This window comes from Colius striatus, chromosome 1, assembly GCF_028858725.1.
Source record: "Colius striatus isolate bColStr4 chromosome 1, bColStr4.1.hap1, whole genome shotgun sequence".
In the NCBI taxonomy this organism is placed as follows: Eukaryota; Metazoa; Chordata; class Aves; order Coliiformes; family Coliidae; genus Colius; species Colius striatus.
The window spans coordinates 42,663,090-42,678,075 of NC_084759.1; the positions used below are offsets into that span (position 1 = coordinate 42,663,090).

General features: G+C 39.6%; 1 protein-coding gene across 6 annotated transcripts in view; it reads left to right on the forward strand.

Moving 5' to 3' along the window:
• The window catches only part of LMO7 (LIM domain 7), a 133,490-nt gene that overhangs the window by 53,884 nt on the left and 64,620 nt on the right, over positions 1-14,986 (forward strand). For all 6 annotated transcript variants that reach the window (XM_061995618.1, XM_061995578.1, XM_061995594.1 and 3 more), the window contains exon 4: positions 5,394-5,500. In XM_061995618.1, the coding sequence (XP_061851602.1) occupies positions 5,394-5,500 (107 nt within the window). The remainder of the gene's footprint in view (positions 1-5,393; positions 5,501-14,986) is intronic.

Genomic DNA, 14,986 nt, shown 5'->3' on the forward strand with positions numbered 1-14,986 from the left:
AACCACTCCCCCCAAAAACCCCCAAAACCTGAGCTTGAATAGCAGTAAAAGGACTTTAACTGAGACTGAGTATTTGCATGAGTAAGAGACAATGGATTGTCTACATCTATTGACTGATGCAGCCAGGAAAAACAGAAAAATGCTGTGTTAATTAAATTGTTTTTCTTCCAGATGCTGACTGAATTGAAAGATGTGCTGTAACTTGTATGAGATCTTGCTGTGTTTTGGTACATGTGTAGGTTTTCAGAGAAACAGTTAACTAGGGAGAAGACAGGCTCACCACACAGCATGACTGCAGCCTAAAGAAAGCAAATGCATTTACACACTTGTTTAAATTAATATTCCTGCCCCACCCGGATAATCATGATAATGAGGGATTTATTCTTTAATTAAATTGCAGCTCAAATATACAAGCTGAATTTACAGTGATGCTGCATTGTACATAAGTAGTCAAAATAATATGCTATTTACACATTCTTATGTGGAGATTTCTTAATTACCTTCCACCTCTAAGCTCTTTTGCTTGAGATTTTTTTAAATTCTTTTTGCATTTTATGCATTGTACGACCCTTCTTGGGTTGGTGGGTTGGGGTGTTTTTCCTATTTAAGGTCAGCTCTTTCAACTCTTTTTCTTGATTCTTTTTGCATCTCTTCTTTTATCTTTTCCCTCATCTTTTTGTTGCTTATGCTGATGCTTCCTTCTGTCTTAGAAGTGTTCTTTTTCTGCCTTTATAGGGTTTTTTTCTCTTAGGTCTTGAGGAACCTATATACTTCCCTACAACCACCACCTTACCAGCACTGTATGTCTGTCTTGCTTTTTGTAGCACAGCTGCACTTTTGTCTCTAGTTCAGGAGCTCATTACAGGTGCAAACAGAGCATCATTGCCACTCACAATCCCACAGATTTTTTAATATGTATTTTTATATTTTTTAATTAATTTTAAAAATTCTTATATTTTAAAGGAGAGTGGTGTTTTCTCATCTAGTAACTGGCTTTTTTCTTCTTTGTGGTCTGGAGAACAGTGATGGGAATGAGCAGCCTTGCAGTGGCAGCTTTGCGATTCCAACTGCATTTGTCTGCTGGAGGTGTAGAGCTCTGGTGCGACTCCTCTGCCCCTTGCCTAGGAGCAGAACCAGTACTGGGGCCTGGCATGGAAGGAATGGGAAAACTCAGCTCTTACCTCATATCTATGAGGTTGCAGGGATGAGAGACAGCTTTGCTCTGCTAGGATGTTGGAGGGAGGGCATGAACCACATTCTTGTTTTCAATATGGGCATTGGGTAATGGGATGAAGCTGGAACACAAACAGTTCCATTTAAACACAAGGAAAAACTATTTCACTGTGAGGGTGAGGGAGCAGTGGCACAGGCTGCCCAGGGAGATTGTGGAGTCTCCTTCCTTGGAGGTCTATAAGACACGCCTGGACATGTTCCTGTGTGACCTGATCTAGGTGGACCTACTTCTGCAGGCATTTGGACTAGATGATCTCTAAAGGTCCCCTCCATCCCTACCATTCTATGATTCTGATTCTATGATCTTGGCTCCTTCTCACTGTTGGTTAGACTAGGATGCTTCAGGCACAGACAGAGGGAAGGTTCTGTGGCCACTTATGGCCCATGGAGACCAGAAAGGCAGGTGCATGCCTGAAAGCATGCGGTGTCATTTGTCATTCCCCCAAACAGTGATATTTAAATGCCTGCTCCTGTGTGACCTGCTTCCCACTGCCAGCTCCATCTCTCCCATGTTACGACTTTGCAGAGTTTTTGGGTGTGGTTTACTTTGAAGTTTGAGACAAAAATGAAATGCTGAATGGTAATACCTCTACCTAGTCAGCGTTCTGTGCTGTGCATTTCAGTCTGTATGATGTGTCAGGAACTCAAGTTGTACTGGAAGCGTCTGAAATGTTCATCTGTTTTATCATGCACACTGGGGGTAAAAAAAAAGCAGTCTCCCCACTAGCCTCCTTCCACCTCCTCCCACCAAAACACTTAGAAGTAATAATAACATACCAGAAATGAATTGCACTATATTTCTGTGGTTGAGACTTTAGGCTTTGTTTTTGTTGTGATTTGAAACCTCTAATTCTGCTCATTCCAACTTCAGATGGTCACGGAAATGTACCAATTGAGCTCTGTATTAAAATCACCTAGTTGTTTTCTGTCCCTGTTATCCCTGTTAACTCAGAAGCTCTCTCTTTTAATGGTCAGAAACCTTATGTTTCCTGCATAAATGTATTTGATCTGTCTGACCATGGATCCTTGCTTTTGGACTGTGCAGCTCTTCTCTACTCTTGTTTTTTCTGATGCTGGTTTTGCTTGAGCTGATAGTGGTATTGCCTCTAGTGCTCCATTTTATTGGCATAACAGAACCAAGTTCTCATTATATAGTTCCCTTGTCTTCCTTCATTGTCATAGCCCTCTTCAACTTGGTTAATTTGAATCTTTCCTAAATGTAAACAGCCTACCTTTGTTTACAGAGGTTGGGAACACCTTGGTGGCAGAGGAAGGTTGTGGACACAGATGTTAAACCCTTTATTCTCAAGTATGATGCTTGGGTGACTTGTGGTCACCAGGAGATAGGTCTGGTGTGTTGTCCTTCTCCAGGCTTTTGAGTTCTGGATGTCTAAAAAGAACCATTTTTGTGGAGCATGATGAGACTCAGGTTGCAGTATACCCATTGAAGCTGAAGTGGTAACAACCTTTAGTGTTACTAAAGTAGGATTATACTGGTAAAAGAAGTAGCTTCATGGTTTCTATATTAGAGTGTATTAATCACTGAATAATTTCCCTGTTCACATTTCTAATGATAAATCTAATTGCAAGGTTGATAGCTTGTCTCTTTTTTTCCCCTCTCTGCTATTTCTGTGGTGCTGTTTAAAATTCATTTTCAGGTTTGTTATTCTGGTAGAGTTTAAAATGGCTGCCAGCTATTTTGAGACCTGTAGCTTCAGTGGCTTGCTATGATGATTAGGGATGGTCAAGAATAACCCGTCAAGGACAGTGTTTTGGAAGTGCTAATTTGTTGGAGTTACACCTTTTTGTGTCAAAAAGGTTACACCTAAACCTGAGTAATAGCCCTTTGGGTGTCATCTCTTGATGCTCTGGGGGTCAGTTTCAGGCACTGACCAGAGAGCTAGTGCTGGGGTAGTCACCATTGTGATGGCAGCTGTGATCAAACTGCTGACTTGGGAGGTGGCAAAAGGCAGGTTCTGAACCATCTTTTGTCCTGGACATGAGTGATGTGACTAGCTGTGTTCTGCCTCTTTTGTTATCTCCTCCTGCCTCTGACACCTTTTGCAAGCTCTAGTGTCACATTGGCAGGGGTGTTTCTCAGGGGCCTGTGTGTGTTATTTAGCAGGAGATTGACATATGATAGTTTAATTGCTGTGACACCTTCAAAATTAATTCTTTTTTGCACCAACAATTTGGTGGTTGTGCAGCCAAGCAGCCACTGATGAGCAACTCCTCTGCTTTATTTTCATTGTGCTCAGGGTGCAGGCAGCATCCAGTTTGCTAAATCTCTGACTCTTCTTCCTTGTTTACTTGCACAATGTGCTCATTTTCTGCAGTTCAGTTGATGTTCAGTTACCTTGCAACTACTTGTTTACTCCACTCCATTGGCTTTCTTTCTTTGTCCTTACCTGCCTGTTTCTTGGACTTCTTGGACTCCCAAATGTCCTGATGTGTTTTGTTGTTTAACAAATTGTTCATCTTCTTCTTCCCGTAAGACTTAAATCTGTGGCCTCTTGCATACAGAAGAAATAATGCCTTTTCAAGTCCTTGGGGTATTGGTGCTCAAATATTAATGGAATAAAACTGACACAGGTAGCTGGCTTTCCCTATATTGCATGGAAAAGAAAAAGAGGTGTTGCATGGAAAGAAAAAGTAAATGTCCCTCCTGAGGCTGCATCCCCAGCATGAAGTTCTATGTTGGCCACTAATGCAGGAAGCCTCTTGGGTATTGTAGGAGCTGTTGAAGAGGCAGGGTTGCCCATCCTTAATCCTTCCCAGACCCCTCTACCCATCTGCTGCCATTATCTTGTCATCCACTACTGTTGTGTCACACTTCACTGCAGCAGAACAGACCTCACTGTGGCAACTCGCACCTCAGGCTTTGGGGAGTAACCTTTATGGTGTAAGATACTTGGGATCTTTAGGGATGTGGTGACACAGAGCCTGCAGCATGCACAGGGAATACCTTGTTCAAATATTTTCTTTGAATGAAGCCATGTTTACAGAGTGATAAGAAATACTAGAATCCTAGGGACCTTCAAAACACAAGGTTGTGGAGATTCTTAGGTTCGTTTCACTTATTTTAAAGTGTTTGTTTTACTTTTTAAAGTCTGTATGACAAGTGTCTGTTTCCCTTGTGGATTTTTTTTTAAAGAATAAATATAAAATAATGGAATAACTGTTGCATCCAGTGATTATATGTGTCCCCCCTCCCAAAAAAAAAAATTTAAAAAGAAAGTTGCTGAAACAAAGCTTTTCTGTACTGTGAAACTCTGATACCAGAACCTTGACTTACCCTTAGAGTGACAGGGCTGCACGTAGCTTATGAATTAAGTAACTTTGTGTACCTTTTCCCGTGGCTTCCAGCTGAAGAGAGCAAGTGCACAAGAGGGCACATTCTTTTGTTGTTGATAGCATTCCGCCTTAACGAGAAGGAATTTCTTGCCTATTGCCTATTGTTTATGAAGTGGAAAGAGATTGCAAGTTGTATAATCTCTCTCTATATTGTTGGATTTCTCATTTTTTTTAACCTTGCTCTTACAAGTCAGCTGATCTGCAGCAGGTGCAGCAAGTGGGTGCTGAAATATACTGCACCTATATTTTGTTAGATATTGGTGTCATATGGCAAGGTGGAGAGGAGAGAAACACCCCCCCACACCCCCCCTCCCCCAAGTAAGGAAGCAGAAAAACTGAATACAGTTCGGTTTCTGTCTCCGGAGCTTTGCTCAGCAACCAAACCCAGACTCCAGGTGCAGTATTCCCTCATCGGTCTGTGAGCATAGAAACGGTGCGTCCCTCCTCTTCTTCCTCCCCTGCCAAGAGTTTCTGGGTGGTGAATGTCAGTAGCTGGAGTTATTTTTAAAGGCAAGAGGTGAGGCTTGTCGTGCAAAGCTGGGAAGAGGGCGTTTGTTTGCTGATCAGAGCTGACATCAAAGTGGAGGCTGCTGCCTACTGGCTCGCCAGTGCCTTATGCCAGGTAATCTTTAACGTACCCCTCAGTCACCGGGATCGCAACCCAGCCTGCCTGCCTGCACCAGAAAACTGCTTTTTCAGTATTATTTCCGTGAGCTGGACTTTGACATTTAAAGGCTCACACTAATCGTCTTGTAAACCTGCTTAGTGCTTTGAACTAAGCAACTGCTTTCTACTTCTCTTCGCAGGATAATATAAATGTTTTTCTGAAAGCGTGCGAAAATATTGGACTGAAAGAAGCTCAGCTTTTTCACCCAGGAGATCTTCAGGATTTGTCCAATCGAGTTACAGTCAAGTGAGTTTTGTGGTTTTCTTTTCTCCCTCCCCTTCTCCCTCTAAGCTGCTTCATGGTCTTTTTAAATTTTTTTTTAATGTTTGCCTATGGAAAAATTCTTCTTTTAATCTAGTATGAGCAGTTATGAATACTGTGGGTGAGGGCTTAAGCCTTGTTAAGACTGGTAGAGAAGATTTGCACAAATTTGATTTATAATAATACTTCATTTTTTTTCCTTGCAAGCTAATTGTTAATGAATATTTACAGCATTTAATACACGAGACAGAAACTGCTAGGTTACTTTAATCTTGGAGCAAAATTAACTGTAGATGGTATTGGTTCCCTTTATGTTTTGAGATTACTGTTATAAAATCTGAAAGGTTGAGGTGGTACTTCTGATACTTATCTGAATGGCTCTGAGGCTCTGGTGCGGTGTTCCTAAATGACTGCTGGTCTCGCCACTGTGAATATTAACCAGGTGTTTGTCACCAAATGTCACATCTCCTGTCAAGGAAGCTGTGAGTACAAACCAAGTACTGAATTGCACGGAGTAATTATCATGTTTACAAAGGAAAGAGCTTTCCTATGAAATGGCAGTGGTTTGGTTCTGAAATAGAGTTACTGGATTCTCAAATTTCAGGACTGCTGTGTCTCCTATTGGGAGTTTTATTACTAGTTTCTGAGAGATTAAGGTGGAGCTTTACTATATAGACACTTGACAGGTGTTCTAAGATGTGTCATAGAAAAACATCATTTTGGGGCATCTCTGTTACAGTGTGAGCTGGTTTTTACTGTGATACAAAGGGTGAATTTATACGGTTGCGGGAAAAAAAAGTTTCAGAGGGTTCTGCTGGAAACTTGTCAAGTTAAACGTTAAAAATTGATTCCTGTCTTAAATGAGCAGTTTTATCAAAGATGAATTGGCAATAATCCTTCTGTCAATACAAAAAAAAAAAGTGAAATGACACGTAACTGCTTTAATTAGAAAGAAATCTCTTGTAGGTGGATCGGGCAGCAGCATGTTGACATACTCTCTGCCTGTTTTCAGAATGAAAGCTTGTACCGTTTTGAGGTCAGATACTTGAGATGGCACCATGTTTTCCAGTCTTTGACTCATACCCGAAACATAATTTCTCGCTAATGTGGTGTTTAAGGACTTGGCACTTTTCCAGGGTGCTGGTATTCTCTCTGCTGATTCCTACCTCATGCTGAAAGTTGCAGGGTTGGTAACCTCTGCTATGCTTTAATTATCCACAAAACCTTTCCTAATGTTGTTTTAGTGGAGGATTGCTCCAAGGGTATAGCTGGGAAGATTTGGAGGCAGTCAGGAACTGGTCTTCAGCAGTGTCAAGAGTGATAAGCTTGAAATCCCGAGGAGGTCAAGTTAGCCAGCTGTTGTGTAAGATATGTTGTCCAACTCGTCCCTACATTAACTGTAGTGCCCAAGCGAGGTCAGCCAAGAAATTCTTCCAGTCTGTAACTGTTTGGGGTGGGTTTTTTTTGTCTTAGGGTTTGGGTTTTTTTGTTTTTCTTTAGTTTGAGTTTTTTGGTTTTTAATAATTTTAGCTTCACCTGAAGAGAGTAAGGCTGGAGTTTGAAGTTGTCATAAGGCAGTGAGGGTTTTACATCACATCTGCTCAGCAACAGATTAATTGGTGTTTTTTCAGAAAAGCAGATTTGACTACTGAGCACTTCTTACAGACACCAATGGAGAGGTTTGGGTTAGAGTCAAAAGAGCTTCCAGCCCTATAGCCATGCTTTTTAAATTTGTTACAATATATCTTTGTTTTCCACATGTTATGTATCATATGACAGTCCCACCATGTGTGTGAAATGCTTACAAAGTAATTCAAAACTTCTGTATGTGAGTATACTGTAAAGAGGTAACCTAACTGTGCTAGCACATTTTCTAAGTGATCAGGAGTTTGGAGAGGAACAGGAGAGTTGTTTTACTCCGAGATCTTGAGGAAATAGGTTATATGATGATAAGTGTCTCAGCTGAAAAAGTTGTTATAGAATCGTTTCAGCTGGAAGAGACCTTTAAGATTGAGCGTTATGCATCATTTGATTACCCAGAGGGCAAGCTAGTCTTCAGAAGGTTCCCAGAAAGAGTCTCATGTGTGTCAGGAGGCAATTGACGCCTCATCAGGAGCTTTATCTGATGTATTTTTAAAATTATTTAATAGAAATAAGTAGCTCCATACATTCAAGCTGAATTAAAAATTCCTTCAGAACTTGTAAGATGCCAGCCTTCAAAAAAGGTAATACTCTTTCTTGTCTTGCTTTCATGCTCTTCTCTGTTTAACCTTTGGTTTCAGCATTAGAAGGAAACAATTTCTTGTCACAAAGAGGGATTAATTTTTTTAAAATATGTTGATTTTTATAAAAGATTGCATTTAATTTTGGCTTTCTGACATTCCTAAGCAAATTCATTTTGCTGCTGTCACCTGAGGCTAATTGCCTACATCTTAAACCAGCTGTGATAGGTTGTCTAGGATAACATTAACGTGTGCCCTGAAGTATTTCTATGTTCTGTTCTTGCACCACTGTTAGCACATGTTTTTTATCTACCCAAAGTACATTAAATAAACTGTTGCTTAAGCAGTCAGCTTTTCAGGCTGGGGTGGCAGAGAACAGTGTGCTGCCAAGCATAAGATGCCCGATTTGCCTCGTATGTGGAAAACAGGTACAAGGAAGATACCATTAAAGGGTGGGTCCACTTCTGTTGCCAAGAAAGACATGCCAGTTGTCATCTTATGTTGGAGCAGACAGTGTCTAACATTGGCTGGGAGGTTGCATCTGTGCTGCTCTTGGCCTTCTGTAGACCTCTGAAGGTGATGTACTCAAACTGTTCTCCCTGTTCTTTCTCTCTCTGCTGGCTGGCAATTGTGTGTGGTATGTCCTCCTTTTTGCTTTGTGGGAAATCATATGTCCTCAGGCTGTTGGCATCTCAGTCTTGTCCCACCTGGGCACATGGCCTCCCCTGTAACAAAAGTTCTTTTCTCCTTGTACCTGCTTTCTCGGCACGCTTGCTGCTTTTCACCGTACCTGCCCTGATAGTGGTGTCTTTCTGTTTCATTGACAGCAACACCAAGCCATTCAGAGATACAAAACTCTTTGTTTGTATGTAGTGCATCACCTGAGTTAAGGTGAAGACACTCTGTTTTTCATGGCTTGCCAGAAATGATATCAAGAAAATACTCTTCCTATCTGGTGAGGAGGTTGCAACTTTCCACATGTACTGTGTTTTCTAGTGCAAGTGAGATGATGCACAGGCATCATAATGTGAAACCCTCCTCTGTAATTACGGCTAGTATCTGGGCCGGGAGAGGCAAGAATCCTCTTAAATATCCAGACTCGCAGTTCCAAGTGATTATGTGATTATCCTTTTTGCAAAGAAAAAGCTTCTTAAAATTTTATTGTTTAGAAGTTTGTGTGAAAAGGGCTGGTTAAAATTACTGGTTGCTGTTCAAAGCCTTGCAAACTTTATGCTTTGCCAGATCAGCGATGAGATTAGTAGTCGGGTGATGTGGAAAAAACATACTGGCATGCATGGTTTCTTTTCTGCCAATGAAAATGGGAGTGTGGATTAACGTCTGAGATTTATAGTTCAGTCATTCTGTAAGTCTGCAGAAGTTATTGCTCAATGGTATAGTACAGTAATGTGTCATGTGTTCCAGTAAAGATTATCCAGATGGATTTATTCCTCACATACTGTGTCCAGCAGTCATGTGCATTATCTTCTTGTTTCATGGTTAGTTATTTATATAAATGTGCTATGTGTCCCTCTTCAGTTCTCTTGATACAGTTGGAGGTTTTTTTAACCTGTAATTTCACTGTTTTTTAACTAGAGATGCTGTTTTGAAGTCAAGCAGCTTGCTTGCTTGGTTGTTTTTTTTATAGTAATGAAAGGCTATCTTAATGCTTCATTTTATTTATTTATTTGTTTGTTTGTTTTAGTTCTATCAAAGTAAGACTGTCTTGGGAGCTTAGTGACTCTCAGTTGTCAGCATGGTTGCTATTTAAAAATGTTAAGCACTTCCTTGCCCAGCTCTTCAGAGGCGACACACCCAGTTGTTCCCAGCTGTGGACAGATTCTTAGTAAAATCATGCCATGGAGTTAAAAATGAGTTTGCTTAGGCAGATACCAAAATTCTGTTCTGATAGAATGTGTTACCCTAATTAGCAGTTTTAAAGGGGGCAGCCTGAACAGTCAGATGGATGGCATAACTAAAACTTGTCACGTCTTTCAATAAAACTTTCTTCCCTCCGAAAACAAAATCTAATTCTGTAAAATGAGGTATCATCTTAAAGAATCTCATTAAATGCTGCGAATAAATCCAAGCAATGGCAGCTTAATAGATGACTATATTAAACTAAACAAAACACAAAAAAGAAACAATTCACTGCCTTGATCTTAAATAGCAAACACTTCTAAATGTACAACAAGCCCCTGATCCTTATATGGAAGTTTACTGTATTAATTCCATTCTTCAATAAAATATCAAACAAAAATATTTGGTTTCTATTAATATTATTACTACAAATTTATATTTAGAATAGGTCTTGAATGAAACTCAAAAACTGTCTCCAAAGCTAGCTGGAAGTATCTCAGTACTTTGCAGAGCTTGGTATTTTCATAAGGCCTTCAACTTTTTGCTGCTCTGTGCTGCTTTGCTGCTTCATCCTCACTCCTGTGCACTGAATGAAGTGTACATCTATGAAGCAAAGAGAAAACCCTGTTGGAGAAGTCTTGCTGAAATGGGACAAGTGCATGCATGAGATGAATTAATGGATCTCTGACTTTAGCCCTGCATTTTGAACTTTTGAATAGTTTTAGCTGTTAATATAATGTTCCTTTAGCTCAATTATTTTTCATCATTTCCTAAAGCAAAAGGCAATCATAGAAAAATTTTAGTGTCATGCTTTCTGTATCATAAAGCTCTAAAGAACTAGATAGAACTGAAGAGGAGTACCAGCTGTTATCTGTCATGTTCATCCTTGTGTTCGTGCATTTCAGAAGCTGAATTTTTGAGACAGGCTCAGAATTTCAGTTCACAAAGATAATACTTTCTGAATTTAAAATACCGCAAAAAAGTCATTCAGAGATTAGATGCTTTTAAAATAAAGCCCGAGAAAAATAAGTAGTTGCTAAGTGATGCAGTCATAGAATCATAGAATGGTACAGGTTGGAAGAGACCTTTTAGAGATCTAGTCCAACCCCCCATGCAGAAGCAGGTTCAGCCTAGATCCTGAGCATATATTCTGCATCTCTGTCCATCTGGAGAAGGATGTGTTCATGGGGCTTTTTTCTGATTAAATAAGAGTGAACAATGATAGTCATTATACCAATGTAAACTATTTTAAGCATATATACAGGATCACTACCTGCCGTATCACAGCTATTGTCCCTTACTAAGCAAATATCTACTTTCAGGAGCTGTTGAAAAGGAAGCCTTCTAGCACCAAGTTAAGCTCAAAGCATCCTCTAGGAGCTACCTTCTTTACCCCATAATTCAGATTACCATATGCCAGTGTCTCCTTTCAGTGATAAAAGTTGCCTCACTTGTCTTTTTGGATGCAATCACTAAATGTGCAGGTATAACAGGCTTCCTGATATTAGCAAGGGAAGGAGTAGAAGAGAGAGGTTAAATGCAGATGTAGATTCTTCCAGTTCTATAGTCAGTCCTTTAGCAACTTCCTATTTTTCATGTGATAGGAAAATAACTGTATATTTTCTTTCTAATTAGAAAACATATTTTTAATTGTTTTTTTTTTTTTTCCAATGTAAGTTGATGGTTTCTTGGTACTTTAATGTTCTTCCTGTCTAGTCCTGGGGAATATGCCGGATTTCCTGATTCCACTTGCTTTTCCTGCTCAGGGTGTTTTCTTCTGCAGAGTAAAAAAAAGGCAAAGTGAAATTTCAGTTCTATGTGAGGAATGTTACCACTGCCAAACAGATCACTGAAGAAAGCATTCTGCATGGAAAACACTGAAAAGATTATATTTTTGAGTGGAGGAGTGTCAGTGCTCTTAGAAATCTGGGGTTTTTGAGAGCTTTAAGTGTGAAAGTACTCCTGTCTCTCAGATTTAGGAGGAATTTTTTTAAGATTGCTTTGCCAGTAATGCTTAGGTACCTGACAAGAGACTTACCTGGAAGCTTGAGATGTGACGATGACGTATTGTTTTGGGACTTGTATCCCATTTTGTGCCTTGGGAAGAGCTGCCATATTTTGTTTAAAGGAAGCAGAGACACAAAGTGTCCACAAATTAGTTCTCATTGGTCAGAGACAGATGAGTGCAAGTGAGTTTGTGATCAGTGCTAGTGTTTGCTGTTGATCACACTGAATTGATACTTGAGTTGTCTTCAGTGTCTAATGTATTTGCAAAGTTACTGGATCTTCCTGAAAACTTTTTTTGCTCAAGAATTTCATGGTTATAGTAAGAGTGGGTGATAGAGTGAGCTGAACCTGAATTTGCTGTACATTTTTTTTTTTTCTCAAGAAACATACATTTAAATGAAGTGAAAAAATAGTTCTATTTTGGCTTTAAAAAAAAAAGAGGAAAACAAAGCACCCAAAACATGCAACATTGAACCACCCTTTCCTGCCTTTTTATTTTGTGTAGAATAGAAAGTCATTGGCTGGGTCAAAGCCAAGTGCTTCAGTGCAAGAAGTATGATAATAACCCTAGATTTATACCTGTGTAAGGTCACTGCCTATATCTGTGTGACTACAGAGTCAAACGCCTCAAAGACTTGGGCATAAAGGCCTAAGAAACTGTCAATGAATTCAAGATGAGGTATAAGGACAGTGTTTTGTGGGTCTTGCAAAATGAAATGCAAACCATTTAACCAAAATTTAATTAGAACAATGAATCTTGCTTCTTTCCCCTCCGCGCCCCCCCCCCCCCCCCCCCCCCATCTATCCAGGGCAATAGATGTGGTCTTAAACATGTGGTTGTAATAGGCTTTTATTGTGGTAACCGAGTTTCCTAGTGACACTTCCCTTGAAATGGAAAAGTGTAGCACCCTTGCTTCAGAGTGACTCTAGAAATGTTCCTATGACTTTCTAAGTGTGGAATTTTTTTTTTTCTATGACCATATTCATAGAAAATGAAGATGAGTAATATTTACAGTAGTTAATCTTCATTGGCTTAGCCATATTCTAAACATTGAAACTGCTGTATTTGTTTCATTTAGTATATGACTAATTTCAAGATCACGCATTTTGCATGTTTGATTTTATTCATCCCACTGACAGTCACACAGAGGTAAAGAAAATTAGAGTGCATTTTTCAGTCTTGTGAAACTGTTGTGTTTTAGCATAATATAATATATAATATTCATATCATACTCCAGAACCTTGGACCATACCTACAAGAAATTTACCTCCAACTCCTCAGTTTAAAGTCTGTAAAGTATTGGGTGTGGTACTATTTAATCTTTCTACTTTATCAGTGAAGTTTCTGGTCATCAAGAGAAATGTTTGAAATTGCTCATTATTTCTATTGAGTAATTTAACAGTTAATAATTTACACTTTCTTCGTGGGATTATACTCTTGATATCTTGATTTTTACCCTTTCTCTATTTTGTGAGATAATTTTGCTGTAAGAGTTAAAAGGTTCTGGAGTTGTAGACCTGTACCTAAAAGTGTGCAGGTGTCTCAAAACATTTGGGGAAAAAATGACATTAATGTGTATTAGCTGTATTGAGAGTCAATCAGGTATATCTAGTGACACAGATTTATAGCCTTATATTGGAATTTAAATAGTTATGCTCCAACACTGAATGATTTGCTGAAGGAGGTTACAGTAGCTTTCTGCTGAAAGGTCTTCATTTTTGATCCTATTACACTTTAAAAGTATCTCCGTAATAACTTGGAAAGGGTACAAACCCATTATTACTAAAAGCATTTACAATACTTTTTCAATGCTCCTTTACTTTATGTTAAGAGAACTGTTTCTAACCTTTTAGAATTCCTATGAGAATCCATCTAAACCTTAGGCACCTGAATTTGATTTAAGCGTGCACATCGATCCCTTAATATCTCAGGATTAAATGCAGTTTATACAAGAATGCGGTAGAGAGAGGAAAGCAATTTGAATGAGTAGCAGTTCTGAAAGAGAACCTACTTTTTTGGTGATGTATTAAAAAAAGAGCTTGTATCTAAGGTTGGAAGTTGAAGGACTTTTAAGAAGAATAAGCTTGTGTTTTCCTAATATCTATTATACAGAAGCATGTATGCGAGTCCACTATTGTATCATTTTTAATCGTGTTTTACTGCCAAATTGCTGAAGTACAGTTAGCTTTTCTGTAGACAGACAGCTCAATAGGAAGAGCTCCTATGTTTAAATACTGGGGGAAGCTGACTTGATTTTTTTCCATGGATACAGGAGTTTGTCAGTTAACTCTATAAAAGTACAGCTGTGCAGTGCATTCACAGTTCTGTATCCTACTCCATATAAAACTGTACTTCTATAGGACTGATGCTATTGTTACAACACTTTCAGAGATTTCAGTTCTAATTGTTATTACTGTTTAATCAGAGGTCTCATAGTATCGTTCAAAGGGCATTAACGGGTTTTACTATGGAAAGTAATTGGTAATAACAAATTCAAATATTTTTATAAAGGACATGTCAAGAGGATTGCAGGGCCTTTTTCAGCTTGTCACTTAAAACCAGTTAAATAATGTTCACATGGTTAAAAGATAAGAAAGGGGAGGGAAATGAAGAGTGCTAGATAGCAGCCAAGCTCAACCACACAAAGGCATGACCTTTTTATGTTTCTTTTACATGATAGAGATCTGTTTTTAAGAAAATAAAAGGGAGAGGGGGGGAGGGAAGGAAGGGAACCACCAAAAGAAAACCCAACTGGAGAACTCTTCTCCAGGTTGAAAAAGATGGACAATCAAGGTCAGGATCTCCAGCCTTGACACTTCCAATGACCTCCACTCAACTTGCACCACTTAATGTCTTTCTGGTACTGGGGGAGACTAAACAGGAGACAGCAACATTATCGACACGGTGTAACAAGGGCTGAGCAAAGGGAGGATGGATAATCAGGTCCATCAGCCTCTGGCCACGCTACATTTCATACAGCCTTGGGTACTGTGGGCTGACGTTCAGCCCAGCAGGACCCCCAGGCCTAGCTCTCCACCCCACTCAGCCATTACAGGGGTTAGATCCATCCCAGGAGCAGGACTTAGACTTTGTCCTCATTGAATATCATGAGGTTCCTGCAGATCCAGTCTTCCGGGTAGCCCTGCCCTCTGGCATATCGACTGCGCCCTCCCCATGCTCCTGTCTGCTTGGGGAGGAAGCACAGGATCAGAAACTGACTCAGAGAGAAAAACTTTTGAAAGCTGCTGCAGCTGGTTGCTGATACTAGAGTAAGAAGATTGACTAATGCAGATGATATTTCCTCTTTCTCTTGTAGAAAAACCGTCCTGCAAATGTAAACATGTACACACCTTTGAACCCAGTATATACAGATATGCATCAACT